Here is a 26,202-nt window from a genome sequence, read left to right as displayed (position 1 = left end):
AGTTGTTGATAGTTGTGAGTTTATTGCCATTTTAATGTTTGTAGTTTTTATATTCTTCTTTTTCTTAAATAAGTCCCTTTAACATTTCATATAATAATGGTTTGGTGATGATGAACTCCCTTAGCTTTACCTTGTCTGAGAAGCACTTTCTGTGCCTTTCAATTCTAAATGATAGCTTTGCCGGATAGAGTACTCTACATTGTAGGTCCTTGGCTTTTCATCACTTTAATTACTTCTTGCCCATCCCTTCTAGTCTGCAAAGTCTCTTTTGAGAAATCAGCTGACAGTCTTATAGGAACTCCATTGAAGGTACCTATCTGCTTTTCTCTTGCTGGTTTTAATATTCTCTCTTTATCTTTAACCTTTGGCATTGTAATTATGATGTGTCTTGGTGTGGTCTTCTTTGTGTCCATCTTGTTTGGGACTCTCTGTCCCAAACTTTCAAATAAAACTTTCAAATAAGTTTTCAATGTTTTGCTCTTTCTTTTCTCCTTCCGGCACCCCTATGATTCGTATGTTGGTACATTTGAAGTTGTCCCAGGGGGTCCTTAGTCTGTCCTTGGTTTTTTTGGATAATTTTTTCTTCTTGCTACTCTGATGTAATGCTTTTTAGTTCCTTATATTGCAAATCATTGATTTGATTCTTGGCTTCATCCACTTTATTGTTGAGTCCTTGCAAATCTTTATTTATTTCACTTAGTGTAATCTTCATTTCTGTCTGGATACTTTTTATGCTGTTGAAGTACCCAATGAGTTTCCTGAGCATCCTAATAGCCAGTGTCGTGAACTCTGCATTTGATAGATTGCTTATCTCCTTTTTGTTTAGTTCTTTTTCTGGAGTTCTGTTCTTTCATTTGGGCCATATTTCTTTGTCTCCTCATTTTGGCAGCCTCCCTGTTTATTTCCATGTATTAGGTAGAGTTGCTTTGACTCCCTGTCTTAGTAGTGTGGCCTATTATAGAAAACACAACAGTAAGTTGGATGGGGCAGAGCCTTAGGTAATCACCAGGGTGGGACAATCCATGTTCCCCAGGTTGATGGAGTCTCAGATACGGTGTCACCATTCTGTGGTTCTGTGTGGGAGAGGGCTCAGAAAGGGGACAATGGCTCCTGCCTGGCCTCTAGAGTTTTGTCCAGGAGGAAGCTGTCACCTGGCACTCACCCTGGTGCCAGTCACTTCAGTTTCTCCCCTTCCAGCTGCTGCCCCAGTACTGGAGCCCAGAGGGAGTGAGTCTGGGTAATCCTAAGTACATTGCATGCCCTTTAAGAGAAGACACTTGAGAATCCTGCAGTTTCTTTTTCCACCCCAACCACCATTGGTTTTTACAGCCAGAAGTTGTGGGACCTTATCTTCCTGGCACTGGAACCCTGGGCTGGGTGGTCTGGTGTGGGGCTGTGATCCCTCACTTCTGATGTATCCCTCCTGATTTTTATCCACCACACGTGGATATGGGACTGCCCATTCCATGTCTGCATGTCCTCACCCTTCCTACCAATCTGGATGAATGTTATTTCTTTAATTCCTTAGTTTTCAGACTTCCATATGGCTCAATTTTCTGACTATTCTGGGTAATAGTTGTTTTGTATTTTTGCTGTGGTTGTGCAAGGAGGTGAGCCATGTTTACCTACGCCTCCATCTTGACCAGGTGTCTTTACTATATTTTTTAAGGGTGTGTATTTTAGCCCTGGCTGGTGTGGCTTGATGGATTGAGCACCAGCCTGCAAACCAAAAGGTTGCTGGTCTATTACCAGTCAGGGCCATTGCAGGCCACGTCCCCACTAGGGGGCATGCAAGAGGCAACCACTTGATGTATCTCTCATGCATGTATCAATGTTTCTCTCCCTTTCTCTAAAAATAAATAAATAAATAAAAAATTTTTAGGGAAAAAAAGTGTGTTTTTACCTGTAGCAGCCAGCCTCTTAACTATGCTAGTTAATCATTAAGGAGGATTATTTTAAGGGCCTGGAAACATTAATCCAGGAATTTTATTTCTTAATTTAAAGGGTCCGTATGGAGTGTTGCTTATCTTTCCATTTTTCATTGACTAATTTTCCTATTGTATCTCAGCTATTTCCATCTTCCACAAGGATATTGGATTTAATTGTGTGTAAACACTATTACAAAAGGAATTACAGCTAACACCTGACCTAGTTTATGTTGCAATCTATTTGCACATCCCAAAATCTTAAATAAAAACATCACTTCTAATTTCCACCCTTATACGGCATTTTCCACCCTTTCTTTCAAGTAACACAGTTTATATTCAATTAACAGCTTCTCTAACCTCCCTTTTTACTCTTGGAGTGCTCAGATGATCCACCATAGAGAGTACTCCATTTTTTTATATTCATAGTTCATTTTTTATTACTTATTCAACTTTGAGTAATAAAAGTCTACTTTGCTTTTCACCACCTCACCCACTCACTCAAAAATTCTCAGAAGGGATGTCAAATAGTTCTAGAAGGCCACCGAATAAGTAAGTTTTTTGCATCTGGAGATGATACATAAAATCAGCTGACATTTTATTGTATGTGAAAGTGATTCTGGAAAATCACATTTTCCTCCCATAGACATTATGTAAGTTTGTACTTTAATATTATTTGTCTTTCCCACATACAGGGTCACTTCACTCTCATCTGCCTAACCATATCCTTCTTTTACTGTGGAATTATGGCCTATCGACCATCTTCCCACTAAGTCCCTGCTGATCAGATAAGCCCTCATAAATTGCCCATAAGCCACTAAGGGTTTCAAATCCTGTTTAATAATTAATGATTCAGCTACGAATTAGAACCATTTCTCCCATGTGGATTGACCTGACTTTTCCTGCCTACATCTATTTTGCTACACTGGTTGGCCAGGGGAAAATCAAACCCAGGAAAAATCTCCTGATGGTCACTGTTACAGCCCAGAGCCTGAACATTAGCAACAGTCTGCAGCCTGTACCCCTCTCTTTGAGTGGATAAGAAAAGGAATTTCTGGTCCCAGCCAGGTGATTCAGATTGTTGGAACCTTGTCCCGTACACCAAAAGGTTGTGGGTTGGATTCCTGATCAGGGCACATATGGGACGCAGCTGATCAATGTTTCTTGCTCACATTGATGTTTCTGTTTCTCTCTCTTTCTCTCTCCACCCCCTACCGTCATCCAACAAATACACAAACACACAGAAGATGGGGCTGATATAGAGGTGAGAAGGTATCAAGCCCTGAGCAAAGCTCTACTGGAAATAGATGTCTGGATAAGTGTCTGACTAGAGAGGGTGGCATCTAGAAGTCTTCATGGAAGGGAGAGGAGAGAAGAGAAGGTGCACTCCCGGGAGACAAGAGCTGATCCCTCCACAGAGGAAGAGTCTCAGGTAACCCTGCTTTTGTCACCAAAAATCCAGGGATCTGAGGAGACTATCTTAAAAAGGAGGCACAGAGGGTTCTAGGTCCTTCATCTGCTGGGTCCCTATATTAGGATTTTGGTTGTTTTGTTGGCTCTACCATATTTTAATTTTTTTTTCTGAATACAACAATCTATTACATACCCACAGTTTCAGGAGTGTGGAATATAATTTAAATCCACAGATAAAACCTAATGTTTATTTTGATCATGATCTCAACTCTCTTTCCCAAGAACTTCTGTTATCAAAGATTTTTTTATTTATTTTTTTACTGTTCAAGTACAGTTGTCTCCATTTTCCTGCCACCACTTTCCACTGCCCCACCCACCCCCATCTCCCACCATCAATCCTTCCCAATTTTGACTTTGTCCATGGATCCTTTATACATGTTCCTTGACTTCCCCCCTCCCTCCTCCCCTCTGGTTTCCGTTGGTTTGTTTTTTTCTTTCAATGTGCTGGTTATATTCTTCTTGCTTGTTTGTTTTATTGATTAGGTTCCATTTATAGGTGAGATCATATGGTATTTGTCTTTAGTCGACTGGATTATTTCACTTAGCATAATGCTCTCCAGTTCCATCCATGCTGTTGCGAAGGGTAGTAGCTCTTTCTTTCTTTCTGCTGAGTAGTATTCCATTGTGTAAATGTAATAGTTTTTTGATCCACTCATTTACTGATGGGCACTTAGGTTGCTTCCAGCACTTGGCTATTGTACCTTGTGCTTCTATGAACATTGGGGTGCATAAGTTCTTTTGAATTGGTGTTTCTGGGTTCTTAGGGTATAATCCCAGCAGTGAAATTGCTGGGCCAAAAGGCAGTCCCATTTTTAACTTTTTGAGAAAATTCCAAACTGTTTTCCATACTGGCTGCATCAGTCTGCATTCCCACCAACACTGTACTAGGGTTACCTTTTCTCCACAACCTCATTAGCACTTGTTTGTTGATTTGTTTATGATGGCCATTGTGACTGGTGTTAAGTTGTATCTCACTGTGGTTTTAATTTGCATCTCTCTGATGGCTAGTGATGCTGAGCATCCTTTCATATGTCTCTGGGCCCTCTGTATGTCCTTGGAGAAGTGTCTGTTCAGGTCCTTTGCCCATTTTTTAATTAGATTGTTTGTCTTCCTGGAGTGGAATCATGTGAGTTCTTTATGTATTTTGGAGATCAAACCCTTGTCCGAGGTATCATTGGCAAATATATTTTCCCATACAATTGGTTCCCTTTTCATTTTGCTGGTGTTTTCTTTAGCCATGTAGAAGCTTCTTATTTTGATGAAGTCCCATTTGTTTATTTTTTCCTTTATGTCCCTTGCTCTAGGGGACATATCGGTGAAAATATGGCTGCATGGAAGATCTGAGAGTTTCCTGCCTAGGTTCTCCTCTAGGACTTTTATGGTGTTGCGACTCAGATTTAAGTCTTTTATCCACCTTGACTGTATTTTTGTGTATGGTGTAAGTTGGTGGTTGAATTTAATTTTTGTGCATGTAGCTGTCCAGATATCCCAACACCATTTGTTGAAGAAGCTATTTTTACTCCATTGTACGCTCCTGCCCCTTTTGCCAAAAATTAATTGACCATAGAGACATGGGTTTCTTTCTGGGCTCTTTAATCTGTTCCATTGATCTATGTGTCTATTCCTATGCCAATACCAGACTGTTTTGATTACAGTGGGCTTGTAATGTAGTTTGATGTCAGGTATTGTGATCCCTCCTACCTTGTTCTTTTTTCTCAAAATTCCTGCAGCTATTCAGGGTCATTTATAATTCCACATAAATTTTTTAAATATTTCTTCAATATCTGTGAAATACATCATTGGTATTTTAGCAGGGACTGTATTAAACCTGTAAATTGCTTTGTGTAATATGGACATTTTTATGATGTTAATTCTTCCAATTCATGAACACAGTATATGCTTCCATTTATTTGTGTCTTCCTTAATTTCTTTCTTAAGCATTGTGTAATTTTCTGACTACAGGTCTTTTACCTCCTTGGTTAATTTTATTCCTAGGTACTTTATGTTTCTTGTTGCTATATATAGCAAATGGGATTTCCCCCCCCTAATTTCTGATTCTGGTACTTCATTGTTGGTATACAAAAATGCCTCCAATTTCTGAATATTGACTTTGAATCTTGCTGTTTTGTCAAATTCACTTATTAGGCTGAGTAGTTTTTTGGTGGAGTTTATAGGGTTCTATGTACACTAGCATGTCATCTGCAAACAATGACAGTTTTACGTCCTCCTTTCCAATTTGGATGCCTTTTATTTCTTTTTCTTGTCTTTTTCTTGTCTGATCACTGTGGCTAGGACTTCCAAAACATGTTGAACAGAAGTGGTGAAAGCAGACATCCTTGTCTTGTTCCCAATTTTAGTGAGAAAGCTTTTAATTTTTTTCCTGTTGAGTATGATGTTGGCTGTAGGTTTTTCATATATGGCCTTTATTATGTTGAGGCATGCCCCCTTACTCCCACTTTGATAAGTATTTGTATCATAAATGGGTGCTGTACCTTATCAAAGGCTTTTTCTACATCTATTGATATGATCATGTGATTTTTGTTTTTCCTTCAGTTTATGTGATGTATTACGTTTATTGATTTGTTAATATTGTATCCTTGCATCCCTGGGATGAATCCCACTTGATCATGGTGGATAATCTTTTTAATGTATTGCTGGATGTGGTTTGCCATTTTTTGTTGAGGATTTCAGCATCTACCTTCATCAACGATACTGGCCTGTAATTTTCTCTGTCGTGTCTTTATCTGGTTTTGGGATTAGGATGACGCTGATCTCATAAAAAGAGTTTGGGAGTCTTCCTTCTTCTTGGATGTTTTGGAATAGTCTGAGAAGGACAAGGGGTAGCTCTTCCTTAAATGTATTGTAAAATTCTCCTGTGAAACCATCCATTCGAGGGCTTTTGTGTGCTGAGGGTTTTTTGATCACTGCTTCAATTTCCCCAGCTGTTATCTGTCTGCTCAGGCTTTCTGCGTCCTCTTCATTGAGTGTTGGAAGGTTATGTTTCTAGAAATTTGTCCACTTCACCAAGGTTTTCAAATTCCTTGGCATATAATTGTTCATAGTAATTTGTTATAGTCCTTTGTATTTCTGTGGCATCAGTTGTTATTTCTCCTTTTCATTTCTGATATTATTTATTTGGGTCCTCTCCCATTTTTTCTTCATGAGTCTGCTTAAAGGCTTGTCGATTTTGTTGATCTTTTCAAAGATCCAGCTCCTGGATTTGTTGATCCTTTGAATTGTAATTTTAGTCTCTATGTCATTCAATTCTGCTCTGATCTTGGTTTCCTTCCTTCTACTTGCTCTGGGCTTTGTTTGTTGTTGTTTCTCCATTTCTTGAAGCTGTAGGGTTAGGTTGTTTGTTTGAAATGTTTATATCTTTTTTAAGTAGACCTGTGTTGCTATGAACTTCCCTCCCAGGACTGCCTTTGCTGTGTCCCATAGGTTTTGGACTCTTCTGTGTTCATTTTCATTTGTTTCCAGGTACTTTTTGGTTTCTTCTCTGATCTCATTATTGGCTCATTCATTGTTTAATAGCATGCTATTCAGTCTCCATGAGTTTGAATGTTTTTGAGTTTTTTCCTCGAGGTTGGTTTCTAGTTTCAAGCCCTTGTGGTCTGAGAAAATGCTTGATGTGATTTCAATGTTCTTGAATTTGTCAAGGCTTGTTTTGTGTCCTATCACGTGGTCAATCTTTGAAAATGTTCCATGTGCATTTGAAAAGAATGTGTATTTTGGTTCTTTGGAATGAAAAGTTATATATATATATATCAGTTAAGTCTGGTTCTACCATATTTTAATCATAAACCAAGTGAGATGACAATTTGAATAACATTTAGCAAGTAACATTCCAGATCCTGAGAACAGCTGGAAAAATCTGCCCAAACAAAATGAGGCAGGGGCCATTCACACATTTAGAGGTGGCATGGGAGAAGGGCAGAGGCTCCTATCACCAGGAAACCCCCACCCCACCCTGGCCCAGCCAGGCTGAGGGAAGCTAGGATTCTTGAGATCCCTCCCAGAGTCCTAACTTCCTGTCCCTGCCCAGTAGTGATGGCCAGACCACCCAGAGGGACTGTGCTCAGCTCCTTTTACTGTTTCAGGAAACAGCTGTTGGGAAAGAGTCCCAACAATGAATGAAGACCTGGCAATTGCTGCAGATTCAGGAGGGACCCTTGACTTCCTGAAGGGCACATCAATACATTTGCCACTATACCCAGATATGTAGACAGAAATTTCTCATGTTTTGTTGTCTGGCTCAGTTTTGGATATTTTAACTGTTGAAGTGCCAGATGGACTGTGAGAGCTGCAAACAGTTTAATTAGTTCAGTTGTTAAAGAGAGGCCAAAGAAGAATAAGACGACCCACCCATCCCCAGAACCCAGAAAATACAAAGACTTTAAGTCGTTTGAGGAGAAGCTGAGTACACCCCAGCAGAGCCTGTTATCAGCCTCCCTGGAGAGCAGGGAGTGGCTACTGGGAGCACAGCACTGTCCTTAGGTATATCCTCTCTCAAAAGGGGCACAAAGCTCTCAAAAGGGGCACAATCACCTCCATGAGGATATTGATTGACCCCAACCCTCCTGAATTTGTGATCTAAAGGCAGCTAATTTAGCAGCATCCCTTCTCCCTCTTCCCCAGCCCCCAAGCTCACTGGAAGAAAAGATAGAGCCAGGAGAAGAAGAAGGGACTGTCAATAACTAGGGTGTGGCTGGAGAGGAGATGAACCCCTTGATACCTCAGAAATCTACTTGAGATTCCACACTGGAGGATGGGATGGTGAGTGGGGACCCCCTCAACCCCTAGTCCAACAGTAGACACACATCCAAGTATGGAGAATACTTCATACTTAGCCACATTCGTTGGTTCAGAGATGGACACATAAGCCAACTAAATCCAAGAAGAGTCAACTTCTGAGATTTTTGCTGGGATTAGAAATCAAGAATCCATCCTTGCCATAAAGCGGGGGACTCTTCCTAAACATAAAAACAAACTACAAAAAGAAGAGCTGAGAACTGGAAAGATGTGAATTTCTAATAACACTACAGCACCTGGATCCAATCATGCAGGAAAGCAATATGTTTTGAAATATTACCCAATGTATCTTCCCCTAGCAGCACTTCCTTCTCTTTCTGCAGTATAAAGAAACAAATAAGATAAGCCTTAGCTTTGAATCTCAAAATAAAGTTATTTTGTTCTGTATCTAAATAATACCTTGGAAAGTTGGACATGTGCTTGCAAGACCAAGGTTTTGTGTTCCAACTAGTTGGATCTTGGAAGACTGAGCATAAAGTCTGTTCTATAATGAAAGAGTAAAACTCTGGCTGGGTGGCTCAGCTGGTTGGAGCATCATCCCATACACTAAAAGGTGTGGGTTCAATCCCCGGTCAGAAGGCAGTGATTGATGTTTCTCACTTCTCTTTTCTTCCTCCCCTCCCCCTTCCTCTCTCTCTAAAATGAATAAAAAGGATTTTTTTTAAAAAAATTTTGAAAAGAAACAGGCTATGTATGATACCAGAGCAGCTGCCCATCACACAGCTTTTCCTGGACTAGGGGGAGGAGCTAGAAGAGATTTGGAGGGAACAAAACTAGATTATAAGTGCTGCCTGTGTTCTCTGAGAAGGAACCCAGCTAAAGAGGTAGGGAATTGATGCTCAACCCAGAGTAGCAGAAGGGGTATCTGAAAACAGCAGGATTGTGCCACCATTCCCAGGCATTGCCAAGAGACTACAAGCCTCTCAGAGAAGTGCCAATTGCCCCCACAGAACTTGTGGTGCTTTTAAAGTATGTCCACAAATTCTTTGACATTCCTCTCTTCAAAAGTTAGAGCCAAATTCCTCTCCCCTTGAACTTAGTGACTCACTTCTAAGATATATATAGTGACTGTATGTAACTTCTGAGACTAGGTTAAGGGCATTGAGACTTCCTCCTCAATCTCACTTTCTCAGATCATTGGAAAGCCAGTTGCCATGTCATAAGACATCAAGGAGCTCTATGAAGAGGTCAATGTGGCAGGAAATTGAGGTTTTCTACCAACAGCCAGCAAGAAACATGGCCCCCTGCCAACAATCCTGTCAGTGAGCCATTTTTTTAAAGAATCCTTTAAGTCTTCAGAAAACTGCAGCCCTAGCTGCTACCTTGATCATAACCTCATGAGAAACCATGAGTCATAATCACCCAGCTAAGCTGCTCCCAGATTCCTAACCTACAGAAATTATATGATATAATAAATATTGTTGGTTCAAACCACTAAATTTTTAGATAATTTGTTAACAACAATATTTAATTACAGTGCCAGACTGCAGCAAGGTGCCTGGGCAGTAATGACTGAGGCAGATAATGAAGTGAGCCTGAGGGGAGACTAACCAACACCCATGTGTTCCGTGCTGTTGGCCAGAAGCCAAGCCAAGTGTTCCCTGGTGCCCCAGGGAAGGCTCTGGAACACTGAGATCAAGACAAGGACCATGAGTATCAAAAGCAAAAGGTATGATACTCAGAAGCTGGGTATCAGTATCAAAACACTAAGCCCAAAGACCTGGCCTAACCAGCTGTGCCTCAGATGTCCACAGGCAGCATCTAAAGACCAAAGGAGATGAGATTCTTCTGAGCAAGCATTGAGAACTAGACCAAAGTGCCTGGACAAAAGGGCCTCCTACACCCAAGTAAGTAGCTGAGAGAAGGGAAAGGAAAGTGGGATAGGGCACTCTGAAAGACTAAGAATTTACTCAGAGAAACTGAATTAACTGAGAAATTTTAAACTAGAAATGATAAAAGTTACTTGGGTTGGGTGACTTTAAATTTATTACACTACCAAGGAGAAATGTTCATGCATAACTTATGTTCAATTATAAGAAATAAAGTTATGTTTCTGCACATCTGAGATCTCACTATAAATTTTAAATCCACTATATATTTTTATTTATTTTGAAATATTTCAGATACAAAGAAAAAAAAAGTGAATGAATGCTCATGTACCCATCACCTAACAAATAGGAAATCAGTTCTGGCTGGTGTGGCTCAGTGAATTGAGTGCCAGCCTGTGAACCAAAGTGTCACCAGTTCGATTCCGAGTCAGGGTATATGCCTGGGTTACCGGCTGGGTCCCCAGTTAGGGGCGTGTAAGAGGCAATCAATTGATGTATCTCTTGCACACCCACATTTCTCTCTCTCTCTCTCTTTCTCACTCCCTTCCCCTCTCTCTGAAAATAAATAAATAAATCTTTTTAAAAAAATAAATAAAAGAAAGAAATCACAGTCCCCTCTGTACTTCTCCCTGATCGCATCCTCACTCTACCCGCTTAGGGAACTGTTATCCTGAATTTTCTCATTTTCACACATTTCCTTTTACTTTAACTACAAATCTGTTTATCTCCTCAATAAAAAAAAAGTAGTATGATTTTGCCTATTTTTAATATTTAAATAGTATCCTATTGTAAATACGTTTCTTTAATTTCCTTTTTGCTTAAGATTATAATTGAGAGATTTGTTCTTGTTGAAATTTGTAATTCCAATACATCTAGTTAATTTCATTTTTTGGTCTGTTTAAATAATTATGGTTACTGATTATTCCTATTATTTTATTTGGAGTTTTCTAGTTTTATCTACACTTTCTTTTTATGGTGATTAAATACTTAAATTGTTTTCCTGTTTCTACTGCTTTGGAAGTGCACATTTTATTACTAATATGCAATAATTGCCCTTAATTTCTTTTTAATCCTCACCCAAGGATATGTTTTTATTGATTTGTGGGCGGGGGGGGAGGGAGAAGAGAGAGAGAGCAAGAAACATCAATTGGTTGCCTCCTATATGCCCCCTGCCTAGGCATCAAACCCACAACCTGGGTATGGCCCTGACCAGGGATTGAACTTGCAAACTTTTGGTGTACAGGACAATGCTCCAACCAACTGAGCCACCTGGCCAGGACTCCCTGTATCTTTTAAATATATATTTAAGTTTAATATTATTCAGTATTGTTATCCTTTCCCCAAAAATCCAGCTGCAGTCACATACTTCTCCATTATCGGTGACTAATACTTTAGCTCCCTTTTCATTTTTACCCACAAATTATATATTATTATAGTTGTTCTTTATATGATCAATATTTGTTTATATTTACCCATTTGTATACTAACATTCTTATTATTTTCTTGCATCTCACACCTTCAAGATAATTTTCTTTCTTTCTGAAAGTCTCATTTTTTGATTGTCCAAAAGTATCCTTGTTTTACCTTCAGTCTTGAATGCCAGTTTTGAGGTAAACAATTCGAGGTTCGCAATTATTTTCTATTACCATTTGAAGGTACTATTGTACTACTGGTATATATTGTGGTTGAGGTGTCAGTTGCCCATCTACTTGTTATTTCTTTACAGATAATGTGTTTTCTTTCTGCCTGCCTTTAAAATGTCTTGTCTTTTTTTTATAGTTTTATTATGATGTGACTGGGCATGAATTTATTTTTACTTTATTTATTTTACTTACTGAATCTGAGTACTCATTATCTTTCATTAATTTGTGAAATCAGCTATTATCTCCTCAAATATTTTCTCCATCTCCTACTTTGCCTCCTCTCTTTTGGAATGCCAAATAGAAGAGTTAGTATCTCTTTGTCTCTCACCTTCTCTTTCATATTTTCTACCTCATTGTCTCTGTGCTGCATTATGGGTGATTTATTCATATCTCATTAATCCTCTCTTAACAAATGACAAATCTATTCCCTGTTGCTTAAACTCATTCGATGAGTCTTTAAATTTCAATCATTATGTTTTTAACTTTTAGGAGTTTGAATTGGTTATCAATTCTGCTATAATTTTTTTTTGATAGCATCTTGTCTCTGATGTTTTTAATGTCTCCTCCTTTAAAAATTTTAGACTTGGTAGTTTTATATTCTATACCTCAAAATTCTAATATCTGAAATCCTTTTTGGTCAAACTCTAACTCCTCCCCAGAGTGGTTTGTTTCCCTGTGTTTTGTAATTTTGGATTGTGTGTTCATCACTGGCAGGATTTTATCTGAGATCCTGTGAAACCTAGGGTTTACATTGGCTCCTATCTGGTACACTTAACTTGAATTCTTGGCTTAGGGCTTCCTAAGCCAGGTAGGCAGGTAACAGTGAGTTCAAACTCCAAAACTGCATCAGGGCAAGCCAACAGATACACTTCTCAGAAAAGACTTTTTTTTTTTTTTTTTTTTTTTTTTAATGACAAATCCTGCCTAAGAGCCAAGCTTATAGAAACAAGTTTCCTGATCATGTTCTTTGATACCAAGTGGACATAGCCCATGGAGAACTTTATGCATGAGTCTCGTTCCCAATCTTGCTCAGGTCCCAGGCATCATCTCCCCTCATGCAAGCCTCTGGGTTACTGAAACTGACAACCAACCACAAAGTAGCCTCAGTCCCAAGCACACTTGTTTTTGGTCTCTGGGGCTTTCCTTTGTTTTCCAGCTAGCTCAAAAATATATTTAAATTGAGATGTGTTCAATTTTATCCAGCACATCCAGGAACTTTGCGATTGAAGGGTTGTTTTAGGATACATATGCTACTATAGTGTTCCTCCCACATGTTCTTAAAAGATCCTTCAGCCTGCAATGTATGGAACAGTTTGGAGGAGAAACAAGCAGAAACAGGAATCTATTAGGAATCTATTGCAGAAATTTACACTAAAATTTAGATATCATGGAGGGGATTGGTGGTGGCAGAGATAAATAGATAAGCAGTATTTAGTAAGTAAAATCAACAGGGCTTCAGACATTCAAGAACAGATGTCTAGTGGGAAGTTTTTATAGGAGCCAGAAGCTCAGAGGAGAGATTCAAGCTGCACAGGAGATTCGGCAAATCTTCTTTGAAAAACTGGCCACTGACTTCACCGACAAAGATGCTTGGAAGAAAGTGCATACTGGGAAGAAAGGAAGGTCCTAGAACCATCTTTGAGGAATATCAACATTTTAAAACCTTAAAAGTGGCTAAGCAGGCAACAGAGACTGAAAAGAGCTAAGAGGAAAAGCCAGAGAAATGTGGTTTTCACTGAGGCCAAGAGATGAGCATTTCCAAAAGGAGGGAGGAGTCAGCACATGTCCAGTAATAGAGTTCAAGAAAAATGGCTGAAAAGTAGGCATTCGATGTGGTGGCACATGGGAAACTGGTGATCTTGGCGAGAGAGGCAATGAATGCTAATGTCAGAGTCAGACAACAGTTAATTGCTAAGTAGAAAATGGACACCAATCACTTAGAAGTTTGGCAATGAAGGCGAAGACAGAAAGAGGACATCGGCAGAGGACGAAGAGGGCGGGAGAAGGGTTATTTTAAGACGAGGGAAACTTTAGAATGTTTAAATGCCGATAGGAAGGGGCCGGAACAAGGAGAAAAAAATAAAAGCCCGGGTAAGAAGAAATCTGTTGTAACGGTGGACAGATTGTTTTGGATTACTAACCCACGAAGTGGACCGGACCTCAAGAATTTAGCGGTTTGAGTAGCTTCAGGTTTTAAGTCAAGGATGTTCTTCTACACTAAAACCTTCGCTTTTCCGCTTCCTCCTCTTCGTTTCCGGCCCCTGAGTCAATTCCACCACCCCTCTTCGGTCCCTCCCCCAACCTCTTCCCTGACCGCCCCCCCTTCTCTTCACCCCCACGCACCACCCCCGACCCCCAACACACACAAAATCCGGGCCACGACTCCCAGTGAAGTGCTTATACGTTTTGCCTTTGCTACGAATTCTTCCGGGTCGCGGGATAGAGCCACGCCCAGTCTCAAGCCGGCCCACTTCCCAATTGAAGCGCGCTGCCCAAAGGGCGCACGCGCAGCCAGGAGGGGTGTGTTTCGATCTCGCGCAAGCGCCTTGGGTCCTGGTTGCCATGCGGGTGCTCGTAGGTGAGGGAGGGCAAAGTGGGAGAGGTGGGGGTGGGGCTGGTTTATGGGAACGAGATTGAACCAGAGGTTGAAAGCTAGGTCGCCCTGATGGAGTGCACTGTCTTGTGCACCGGCAACCTGGCCTTGTCCTCCTAACTGAAGCCGAATCTCCCTAATCCCTGTGACCTGTGTCACCTGTGCACCGCGGGGACTGGGCCGAGGCCGAGAAAGAGGGGAGAAATCTGGGGTCAAATGGGATGCACCAGAAGAGGGGGCCACATGCGGGAACAGAAGGCACCTGTCTGGAGGATAAATACCTCGTATTTTCTGATCAGGTGGCGGGACGGGCTTCATTGGGACAGCCCTAACCCAGCTGCTAAAAGCCAGAGGCCATGAAGTGACTCTGGTCTCCCGAAAGCCTGGGCCGGGCCGGATCACGTGGGTATGTCCACCCTCTGGAAGCTGGCGGGTTGGGGGAGGCCCGGTTTGGCGGCGCAGGGTTAAGCGCGCACGGTGTACTTTCTCTGACAGGATGAGCTCGCTACGTCGGGGCTGCCCCACTGCGATGCCGCAGTCAACCTGGCTGGAGAGAACATCCTCAACCCTCTCCGAAGGTCAGTTGGTGCTGGACCCTAAACTGATATCCTCTAGAGCAGAAGAAGAGGGAACGATATGTGAACCGTGGAGCTGCCCCATCACTGATTACTTATCCCGCCCCACTCCTTCAAACCCACCCTCCCTCCTACCCACTCAGCCAGTTGACTTTAGTCCTCACTTATAACTCAGAATGTTCAAAAAGGATGTGCCCTTTCCCTCTCCAGGAGACATGGGCAGTTTCTCTAAGGCACAATGCAGAGTTTTACTAGAAATGGGTATGGACAAGGCCCCAGGGAAAGGGAGAGGAACAGATATGGGCATGTATGTGTTCAGTGGCTTATTTCCCCTGTTTCTCCTGTAGGTGGAATGAAGCCTTCCAAAAAGAGGTTCTCAGCAGCCGCTTGGAGACCACCAACCTTCTGGTTAGAGCCATCACCAAGGCCCCACAACCCCCCCAGGCCTGGATCTTAGTCACTGGTGTAGGTATGCCCCAAATCATCAACCCCTTACATCACCCAAGGGAGGTGAGTACACAGTGAAGGGGTAGCTCAGGCCCTTTCAGGTAGACATGCCCAGAAGTCCATAGGCCCTTGATCCATGCATGTTTCTCCTGACCTTTGTATACTTTCACGGAGAAATAGGGAACCTCAAGAGAAAGAGAGTGGAGTGGTACTGCCCCCTGTGCCAGGAAAAAATCCCACCTACTCCCAAGTCCCTTGTTTCTCACAGCACAGTTCTTCAGGAACAAATTTTCTGATTCTTGTATTTTACCTTGGAGACCAAATAATTGCAAACAATTTTGGCACATATACCAACCACTGAATGTTTTACACATATTACAGCATTTAATCTTCACAAGAACTATGAGGTAGGTACTATTATTCCCCTTTTAAAGATGCAAAAATTTTGCAGAGAGGTTATATAACTTGCCTAAAGTCATAGTTAAAGTGATAAAGCTGAGATTAAAACTCAGCCTGGCACCCATGTATTTATTCTGAACCACTGCACTCTAGCAGTCTCTCAGCTTAGCCCTTCAGCAAAAGATAAGACACTCCAGGGCAGGAACAGATCAATGGTGACACTCAAGGGAAAAATATCCACGGCTCCATCCCATGGGGAGGCCCCAAGGGCCAAGGGGGGCTAGGCCAAGGGGGCCCTTCATTGCAAAGGACCAAGCAGTACCAAGGACAGCCAGGGCAAACAAGTGCTATTCCACTGGCAGCTTACTACCAGCCCAGCCTGACTGCTGAGTATGATGAGGACAGCCCAGGAGGGGATTTTGACTTCTTCTCCAACCTCGTAACTAAGTGGGAAGCTGCAGCCAGGCTTCCTGGAGATTCTACACGCCAAGTGGTGGTACGCTCTGGTGAGAACAAGGGCCCTGCCTATCAGGCAGGGTTGGAATGTCTTCTCTGTGCTGGGGGAGTTGGGGGATAAGGAGAGCTGAGCTTACTGATGAGGATGCCACCACTTCTGGCCAACCTACAGATGGGAGGATGGGAAGTCCCCCAAGAGCCATACCCCTGGACTGCTACAGAGCTAAGCCAGCATGGGAAGAGTGAGGAAGGGAAAATGGGAAGGAACAGTGAAGCTACCTGGAGGCTGAGGGGTCTCCCTGTACCACCCTTTTTGCCTGCTCTAGGGGTTGTGCTGGGCCGTGGGGGCGGTGCCATTGGTCACATGCTGCTACCCTTCCGCCTGGGCCTGGGGGGCCCCATCGGCTCAGGCCAACAATTCTTCCCCTGGATTCACATTGGGGACCTGGCAGGAATCCTGACCCATGCCATTGAAGCAAGCCACGTGCAGGGCATCCTAAACGGAGTCACTCCAGCCTATACCACTACCAATGCTGAGTTTGCTCAGGCCTTGGGCACAGCGCTAGGCCGCCCAGCCTTCATCCCTCTCCCTAGCACCATCGTGCAAGCTGTCTTTGGACGAGAACGTGCTGTCATGCTGCTGGAGGGCCAGAAGGTAATCCCACGGCGGACACTGGCCACTGGCTACCAGTATTCCTTCCCAGAGCTGGGGGCTGCCTTGAAGGAAGTCGTAGCCTAAGTGAGAAGATACATGGCAGGGCCTACGGTGTTTCCCTCAACAAAGGCTTCCCAGTTGGGACCGAATAGGATGAGGTATTCCTCTCCTTGAGGTATGAACCCATCTGATTCTTAGGGACTGCTCTCCTCCCTGTCCTTTCTCCTTATTCTGTTGCTGCACTTTAACTGACTGTCCACTGTTTCAAGGGTACAGTCTCATCAAGTTGGGACCGTAACATCTCCAGGTTTACTAAGCCATGTAATGGAGATTACTAACAATCTCCAAGTTTGGTTTCCCTACATGACCCAGTCCTGCCCCATTTCTCTTTTGCTATGTAGTGAATGCTCTACAGTTTAGGCAATAAAGATAAATTATCTCATTAGCTTTGGCTTATCTCTTTAGCCTAGATTCTCCTTGAATTTATTTCAAGAAATGTCACCCTAGAAGACTCCCAAATGTGGGATTTTGAAAGTTACAATGGGCATTATCTCCCTTTTTGTTTCCTCCAGTTCCAAAAGAGCTGGTAACAAATTTGGGGCATGAGGTTATAATAACGGTAGAGACTAGAAAACAAGAGAAGTCATGATCAATTTCCAGTGAGTTCTATGGTCACTCTGCATACTTGTTCACATGGTACCATTAGGATGCCAGCAGAGGAGGACACAAGGCCCACGTCTAGGACAGCCTTCACAGTCTGTTGCTGAATGGCAGTGAATTAATAAAGTGATCACACAATGGTACCAGTTCATCAAGCTGCAGGAGTAAGCCAACAACCCTTTCTGTAAGAAGCTTAGGACTGGCCTCACATCTGATTGAGGCCACTCAGTCAACCAGAGTCCCAGGCACAAAAGGGAAGAAGATACCTCTGGTCTACTTCATATCCACCATCACTGAAAGTGAAAGGGACAAGGAACATACCCAAAATTACAAACTTAATAGGAAAAAAAAAATCCCAAGTGTTCATTTAGGACCCTCTCCCTTTTCACCTACTCTGATACCTGCCACAATTTGACCAGTAGTTCCCCTAGCCCCCCAACTTGGGCTGTATTAACCAATCTCCTTTCTTCCAAGGGGACTTGAGTCACTGTCACCTACCTTCCTGACTAGCCTCTCTGACACACGTGTCCCCAGCCTAAGTCAGTAAGGTCTAGTGGTATCCATAACAGGGAGGAGGGCGAGAGATACTAGGACCCAGAGACCTTCTCCATCAGCACTCAGCTCCCACTAGCTGCTGGAATGAGGAGCGGGGGAGGCAGCCTTCAACTCCCTGCACTGCTCAGGGAGCAGAGGCCGGAGCCTGGAAAGGATCATGTCCAGGGACTTGCCTCAGGGCCCAGACACAGAACCCTCTGGTACCTGTCCCTCTTCTTTATCCAGTCCTGGACTCTTTAGGAAGTTGACCGGCCCTGTATTGTTCCTGGGGGGATGACCAGCCTCAAGGGCAGAAGCATATATCGGGGGCTGCACTGAAGGAAGGACTACTTGGAAGTAGTCAGTTTGCTGGCACAGGACTTCAAGCAGATACAGGACGACGACCTGTAGGAATCAGGGCAGAGAATGTTCTGATGGGACAGCAGTTGGTCTGATTCTATTATAATTATTCTTCAGTTTTCATTTTCCAGATAATTAGTTCATCTAGATACAGCCTTGATAACCGCCCCCCCCCCCATTCACACGCACACACACAATCACACACAATCACACACAAAGCCGAAGTGGGCCTCACTTTATGCAACGTGTTCTGTAGAGAAAATGCTATGGTTAAAATCACATTGTCATTGCAGAGCATGGCTTCCATTGAGTTCGCAACACCACAAGTGCAGTGAACAGGGGACTTTCTGACACATTCGTCAATCTGTAAACAAGCACTTGAATGCAACAGGAGAGCTGCCATTTAGAGGAACCCTGAGAGTATTCTGGTAATGCAAACAGTCACCCCTAACTGTTTTGTAAATGTGGACTTGGGGGTTGCCCCAAAGGGACGCAGCCATTATAGGGCACATGATGAGGGTGCAGTGTTAAAATCTAGGGCACAGGCCCTGGGGACAGAGGACCCTCAATTCTCTGAAAGTAAGGTTTTGGTGTGGAGGCCTGTGCAGTCACAGACAGACACACCTGAGACTTGGTCCAAATACTTTTCCTCCAAAGAGCCCTCCTCCATGTTCTTATTTCTCCCAACAGGCATTTTTACATCTGATTTATAGGCAGAAGTAAAGGCCAAGTAGCTCAGTCAAAGTCACAGACAGGCACAGCTGAGACCAGAAGCAAGTTGCCCTCTACCTTTCCCACCAGCTCTCTGCTGCACCACTGTGACCCAGACCCCGTCACACTCGCCTTTCCAGGGCCCAGCGTTCCCTTCAAGGCTCCCAGGAGCCCTGCCAGGCCTAGGAAGCGTCCTGTCCTCTGGCTATCCAGAGCAGCAGCCAGGAGCAGGAAGGCTCAGCTTCCTTGCCACCTGTTTTCATTCCCCTCCCACCCACTCCAGCTTCCATCCTCAACTCAGCTTCGAGGAGGGGCTGGCAGTCCCAATCTCCAGGACCTACGCTTCCCAGCAGCCCCCACTCCTTAGAGAAACCCTGTGCTAAGGTTGAGGAGTTGGAGCTGCACAGAATCTCTTCAGAGCTGGTTGAGGTGTTGACTCAAGAGGAGATCCGGTCACTTTATGGACCTGTCTCTGAAGTGCCCCACGCAAGAGCATTGGGATGCTCTTCCTCAGTCCTTCCCTGCCCCGCCACTCCAACTCAGAGTGGGTCTGGGTCAGGGTCTGAGCACAACAGGGATCCTCACAGAAGAGGCAAGGCTGAGCAAGGCTGATGCTGATGGGGAGGCAGCCACGCAGGCCAGTGAAGCTCAAAAGTTGAGACTGAGCAGGGCCTCAGACAGCTGGTTGATGTCGCGGCAGTAGGGCTCCCTCTGCAGGATGAAGTCCACCTTGTGATCCTGGCCCCAAAACACTTCCAGCAGCTGGCGCCGGAGCCTCTCTGTCTCCCGGGTCTTCCGAATGCCACCACTGCCTTTTTCCTCCTCTTCTCTCCCCTGCTGCTGATTACTGTGTTCTGTGAAGCCCCTGGAAGGATGCTGAGACTTAGAAGACCCCTGTGCCCTGGGAAGAAGTAAACAGAAGAGAGGAGCTGATGTGCATCCCAGAGAGAAGTTAGAGCTCAGCGGGCCTCCCAGCACTTCACTGCTCTTAACTGCCCTGACTGTTCCTGGCTCAGAAGTTCCCCAAGCGGACCACTGAGCGGCACTATCAACCCACTCCTGAAGAGGAGATGGGCGGTTACTTTGAAACCAGGAAGGCAAGCCCTGCCACTAGTATAATGTAGTTCTAGTCTAATAAATTACTCACTTACTTAATGGCCCAGCAGAGGGGGTGCTGAATACAAGTGGCTATAAAAATAAAAGCAACCATGTTCCAAATAACTCCAGCAAACACTGACCAGGGGAAACAGGAAACAGGAGCTTCCCTCCAAGCCCCCAGAGGGTCTGTCAGGATGTCCAGGGAAACAGTTAGGGCCAAGCCCAAGGCAACCTAAACCACTCTAGAATTAAGCTGGCCCAGACTGAGGTCACACTTACCCCAAGCCTCCAGGCCTGCAAGGCCCCTGCAGAATGGGGGCCAGGGCTGGGGGCTGCCTACGACAGTCCGGGGCATTACCTGACTGGCTTCTTTAGGAACTCATCCAGCATGGGGCCATTTCGCCCCAGTGGGTCATCAGGGACCATGAAGAGGTTTCCCACAAAGGTGAAGGGCAGCAGGCTGGAAGGGGACAGAAAAATATAATGATCACAGAGGGGCCCCTGCTCATCTCCCAAACAGCTGAGACTAACTCCACCGGAATCTGTAAGCCACCATTCTTTAAGCCAGTGTCAAGTCCGTTACCAGAGCCCTCACCCAGTGGCAGAGCAGAACCAGTTTTAGAGAAAGTTCTGAGTCCGAGCCCTGTTCTCAGGGGATGCCCCTCACCGCTCTCTGATGATTGCCATCCACTTCTCAGACTCCTCCGCTAGGTCCCGGAACTGGTCGTTAGAGACAATGATCCCATCAGTCTCTTCAGCCAGCTTCACCATGAACCTGTCTCAGAAACCACAAAACATTCTGAAATTCTCCAAAGCCTCAACCTCAAAGAGTGTTATCAATTCCCATGACCCACTTCTAGTGATAGAGATCTGCCCCTTCCCGCCCCCCTCATCTTGACCCAGTCACGAGGGGACTGACTGGATACAGGTGCCATGGGTTAGAGAGGAAACAGATGAATCCAGTGTAGAATCCCAAGAACATCCCTCCACGCGCCACAACCCTCCACCCAATGCTTAGTGCTTCATTAATAAGACAGTAAGACTTAGCCTTGGCTCTGTATTCTTCCACACTACAGTCGGTCACAAATCCATCATGTTTTTTCTCTGAAAAGCCTTCCATTCTGCTCCCTTCCTTTCCAGTTCCACTATTACCACCTGAGCTATTCAGACATTGTAGCAAAGATACTGGTAAGGGGGTCCCCTGCCCCCTGCCATTTACCACCCTCCCGTTTCTCCTGCCCTCCCCCAAAAGAACATGTTCTTTGACCACACAAAAATCTCCCATAGTTGCCCTTTACCTCCTGAATAAAGTCCACATGCCCAGGCCTGGCAGCCAAACCCCTCTGGAACCCAGGTCCAGCCACGTTTATGGCTTTCCCTCTCCCGGTACTCCCAAAGGTACTCTCAACTCGTGTCAAAATCAATGATCAGACTACACATCCTGTTCTTCAAACATGCTGACTTCTATGTTTCTCAAACTACTCCCTCCATCTGGAAAGTGATGCCAAACTTCACTGATAAACACAATTACTTTAAAAAAAAAAAAAAAAAAGATGCCTGGGCCCCACCTGCGTGATCCTGATCCCATGGAACTGGGGGAGGACTCATGAACAAGTGGGTGAGGATCTTTTTAAACATGTTTAGAAACCAAAAGATTCATCCCATCCCATATCCTTCTCTAGCATCAAAAAACAGATCTCTCTCTTCCCACAAAGCCCCAGCTTGAAGCAAGTTCCCTTTCCTCCAGGCTACTGAAGTGTTTGATTTATAGCCTCTTTTGGCTCTTTGAAATCAAATCCCCAGCATTCCCATCTCTTTCTGAAAGCCACACATCTAGCACTAAGTGGGCAGTCGGTGTTTGAAAGACAGTGTGTTTTATGTTATTAGGCATGGATTGTGTTTCTTCATTTGACTTGTTATTTTGAACATTTACTCATTTTTCTAGCATGTTGGGGAATTTCTCTACGTGTTTGGAAATTTAGGTTGTAAGAAGGCATCTGTCAGCTATTCATGTCATCAGCTTTCCCACCTTTCCATTTAACTAGTATTTTCTAGACAGAGAGGCACTATATAAAAGCAAAGCATTATTTAGCTTGATGAGTGAGAAATGAATGAATGATTGGGCAAACAGAGTTGTCTACCGTTTATCTCATCTCACCTGCAGGGCAGGTTTACCTGCCCAGTCATAGAGGCACACAGTGGAACAGCTGGTCCTTTGCTCAATACCAGGCTTAGAAACAGTACAAAGGGTCAGAAGCTTCTGGCTCTCCCTCGATCTCCCACTGAGCTCCTTGAATAGCAAGTGTGGGTCCAGGACAGAAGCAAGTACCTGTCATCATAGGAGGAGATCCTCTTGCCATCCATGACCCGGGAGGGAGTGAGGGAGAGTAGACTGAGGGAGTACAGCTTTTGCAGGAAGTGACCCTCTAGAAACAGAGGAGCATAACGCAGTTTATCCTCAAGGTAGAAGCAGGATCTATCCCAGGACACAAAAAAAGACAAGACCCAACTCACCTCTGACCTTGGAATCCTTACTGAAGCGCCACTGAGGCACAAAGACAGTTATGTCCCGATGGCCACGGTCCCAGAAGTACTGCACGGCAATGGCAATGCCCCGGCTGGAGAAGTAGTGCTGGAGGCCGTGCCTGCAGTGGGAAGGGGTCGGCACTCTGGGGCCCCAGAGGAGGGCCTGGCAGCCTAGCTGGAATGCTCACCCCTCAGCACATGTCCCCAAGGTGAACAGTACTGCCCATCGCATCCCCCTCCCCAGGACCCCCAGCCCCGCCTGGTACTCACACCATGGCCACGTTGCTGCCATCAATGACAATATGGCGGAGGTCTGGCTGGCCAGGTACATTGGCAAGGCACAGGGTAAAAGGGTCCTGTAGGGCCTCCTGGAAACGCTGTGTGCCAGTCACCAAGTTGCCCCCCCGGGTGCCTCGTTTCCATGGAGACCCGCGACCTCGAGCCACAACCTGCTGCTTGTCTCCCCTGTCTCCTCGGTCTCCACAGTACCATGGGGGTTCAGGTGCAGGGGGAGGGCTAGGCACTCTGGGAGGTGAGGCTTCCCCATTGTGGAGCCGCTGGAGTAGAGAGGCTCCCCGGAGCTGAGCTGCCCTCTGACAGGGGCCCTGGGCACCAGGAGGCTCACCCTGTATACAGAACCTTCCTCTTTCCTGAGGCACCCCCTCCTTCTCCAGAGCCTTCCCCTTCAGGAGCCCTTCCTGCCCTGCCTCTCCTCCCCCGAACTGCGACCTGAAGGTCACTTCTTTCTCCCAGGCCTCTGCCCCAGGCAGCTCCTTCCATCCCAAATCCATATCCCTGGGACCACCCTGCTTCCCTCCCTCCTTCTCCATAGCATGTCTCTCTCCCCTTGACTCTTGCCACCCTGTAGGTCCAGTATCCAGGAGCCCCCTGCCTTCACTCAAGGGAGCTCTGACTCCCTGGTGCGGAGCACCCAGCAGGCCTGGGTTCGCCCCCTCCCAGTAAGGAAGCCCTTGGGGCCCCTGTCCCTTGGATGCCTCTTGCACCAGACTCAGCAGTTCCTCCTGGACAGCCGGGGGCAGCTGCAGCAGGGCCTCTCTGTGGGCATCCCCCCGGGGCTGCAGCAGGGCACAGAACTCTCTCAGCACTCCAGCACACTGGGAGGCTCCAGCGGACGGCCCTGGCCAGAAGTCCCAGCTCAGCCGCTCTACCAGCTCCTCCACTCGGCTCTGAGCCATGACGAAGGCCTCGGTCAGGCCACTGACCATCAGTGAGCCAGGCGCCCCAGGTACCAGGTGGGCTGATGTGCTCCAAGCCAGGCAATCAAGAAAGAGGCCCTGGGCCCCCAGGAAGATGCAGTGCAGTTTTGGTGGGTAGTGGATTTCATCCTGCAGCTCCGGGCTGCAGAGACCCTTCAGGTACTCCTGGAGGAAAAAGGGAAAGGTAGGAAAAAAAGGAGACTGCTAGAATCCTAAGTGGCCCAGTAGCCCCTTCAGGCTGACTGCTCTGCCCTGAGCTCCAGGATGCCTCCGCAGACAATGGAGCCCCACAAATCCTGAGAAAGGTGAGGGTTAAAAAGGGGTCAAGAACCTCACTTCCTTCTCTTTCCAGCTGAAGCCACAGCTAGTATTTCCATTTAGAACTTGACTGACATTAAGATACAATCATAATTGATTAGTTACAGGACTGTCTCTCTAAATATTTATGTGTATGTGCTGCGTATTCCCATCATAATTATCGCTATTGCTAACTTTTACTCAACTCATGCTTTACCTCATTCACAATTAGCCCAAAGAGGCGCATACTGCTATTATTCACATTTTATAGATAAAGGAACTGAGACTCAGGTCACAGGGCTGGTAGGCGGTAGAGCTGTACTGGACCCCATGCCTGGCCTCCCTACAGTGAATTCCTTGGTGGGGCTTGCTTGCCCAACCGGATTTTCTCTACTGTCCCAAAGAGCACACACTTATTTGAATTGAAGCACTTGTCTCCAAACCCTGGCAGAACCTAGGTCATCACAGCAGAAATAAAACCAAAACTCCAAACAAACACAAAGTTGGAGACTGTCTCAACTGCGCAGGACCACTGAGGTCGCCTTGAGACCAGCAGTGGTGGCATCCTTCCCACTCCCTCCTCTCTCAGGCCTCTGAGTGGGAGGAGTCATTGTTCCCAGAAGGGTCAGAATGGGTCGTTCACCTTGGCTCTGCTGGCGTTTTCCTTGGGGCCCTCCAGCTGCAGCCAGATGTGAGGGTTCTCAGGGCAGTCCTTCGGGAGGACGCTCATCCCCACGCGGAAGATGCGCTCCACATGGGGTACCTGCTCCCGTACCTTGTCCTCGGCCTCCGCAGACACGGCAAAGCGGTCCGGGGAAGGGGAGCCAGCCCCCCAGGTAGGCATGGCTGCTTGGCTGCCCAGGCCTGGAAGTAGGAAAGAGAGCTCAGAGCCTCACCGTCTCCTCAACCCAAATCTTGGTCTCTTGGGCTACATCAGCTACCAACAGGTCGCACCTAGTTACAAATCTGGTGAACAACCCAGGAGATCTAGGCCCATCTTGAGGGTAGGAAGAGAACGTCAGGTTAAAGGGGCACGGGCCTTCTCTCCAAAGAGGACGTCATGGATCAACAAGGCTGTCTCTCTGGGATGTAAGTCTGGGCTTCGTAAAAGGATGACCACAGCGCTGAGCTGAAGCGGGGGACGGTTCCAGCTCGATATGGGTCCAGAAGGAGAGGACGGGTGACGAAAGAGTCCCTCCCCTCGGGGGGCTCTGCAATCACCGGGTCGAAGACGTCCTGTTTAAAATGGATCCTCACCAGGGCTTGAACTGAGCTGTACTCTGAAGTCCCTCGCCTGCCATTTCCAAGGTTCTAGCCACTCTCATCCCCCTCCTCCTCCCTCCGCGTCTTCTGCCACCCCCTAAGTTGCGCCACGCGCCCCACCCGGGGCCCAGGAGCCTGACCGAGCCCCGCCTACAGCCTCTGGCGGCCGCCGCCCCCGGCCACGCACTGCACTGAGGCCTCCGACTTCCACCCCTACCCACCTCGGCCGCTGGCTGCGTCCTCTCCAGCCGGTGCCTCTAGGTGTCCGTCGGCCCCAACTTCACCAGCGTCCCCGGCCCGGGCCCAGGGGAGAAAGACTGGGGGATGGGGGGCTCAAATCTGGGCGGGCCTTCCCGGATTTCTCACCCAACAGGGACCTCTCTTCACATCTCGAACTGTTTTTTGGAGTCACTTCCTGGCCGGGGGCGGAGTCAGCCGAGCTCCTCCCTTGACTAGGCCTGCACTGCCCCCCGCCTCGCGCCCTCCCCCGCCCCCGCCCCCGCCCCTCCGGTCTCCTCCCAGCTCTCGGCCCCGCCCCCGGCCCCGGCCCCGCCCACTTGCCCGCAGTTCACTGTGTCTCCCTGCAATCTCTTCAGTTGCCTGGGGGTGCTTGCTCTTTCTCCATAGTTCTCAGAAAACAGCAACCACTCATTGGAGTGGGTGAAAAAAGCCTTGAAGTGACGAATCCAGTCCCTTCGGATGAAGCTATTGGAAGGCCAAAAAGGAAAA

General features: G+C 45.9%; 2 protein-coding genes across 7 annotated transcripts; one reads left to right on the top strand and one right to left on the bottom strand.

Annotated features, from left to right (window-relative positions):
- The first annotated feature begins 14,207 nt into the window (after positions 1–14,207).
- Positions 14,208–17,246, top strand: SDR39U1 (short chain dehydrogenase/reductase family 39U member 1). Of its 2 annotated transcripts, XM_054577882.1 has the most exons (6): positions 14,208–14,260; positions 14,575–14,681; positions 14,771–14,853; positions 15,198–15,319; positions 16,059–16,202; positions 16,479–17,218. In XM_054577882.1, the coding sequence occupies exons 1-6, from the start codon at positions 14,245–14,247 to the stop codon at positions 16,889–16,891; spliced, it is 885 nt and encodes a 294-aa protein (XP_054433857.1). In that variant the 5' UTR covers positions 14,208–14,244; the 3' UTR covers positions 16,892–17,218. The 2 variants fall into 2 exon arrangements, with proteins under 2 accessions (XP_054433857.1, XP_054433858.1); XM_054577883.1 differs by lacking the exons at positions 14,208–14,260; positions 14,575–14,681; positions 15,198–15,319 and having other exon boundaries at positions 14,772–14,853; positions 16,479–17,246.
- Positions 17,221–25,886, bottom strand: KHNYN (KH and NYN domain containing). Of its 5 annotated transcripts, none has more exons than XM_054577877.1 (8): positions 25,691–25,886; positions 24,854–25,074; positions 22,967–24,078; positions 22,685–22,815; positions 22,500–22,596; positions 20,838–20,945; positions 20,529–20,630; positions 17,221–19,973 (listed from the first exon to the last, which is right to left on the bottom strand). In XM_054577877.1, exons 2-8 carry the CDS (start codon positions 25,052–25,054, stop codon positions 19,721–19,723), a joined length of 2,004 nt encoding a protein of 667 aa, XP_054433852.1. In that variant the 5' UTR covers positions 25,055–25,074; positions 25,691–25,886; the 3' UTR covers positions 17,221–19,720. The 5 variants fall into 5 exon arrangements, with proteins under 5 accessions (XP_054433852.1, XP_054433856.1, XP_054433853.1 ...); XM_054577881.1 differs by having other exon boundaries at positions 24,986–25,074; XM_054577878.1 differs by having other exon boundaries at positions 25,695–25,886.
- Between the last annotated feature and the right edge of the window lie 316 nt (positions 25,887–26,202).

Source organism: Pteronotus mesoamericanus, unplaced genomic scaffold (assembly GCF_021234165.1).
Source record: "Pteronotus mesoamericanus isolate MK-2021 breed Mesoamerican mustached bat unplaced genomic scaffold, CSHL_Meso_final contig_46, whole genome shotgun sequence".
Taxonomy (NCBI): domain Eukaryota; kingdom Metazoa; phylum Chordata; class Mammalia; order Chiroptera; family Mormoopidae; genus Pteronotus; species Pteronotus mesoamericanus.
Note: the sequence above shows the minus strand (reverse complement) of the source record. Positions and strands in the feature narration are given on the sequence as shown.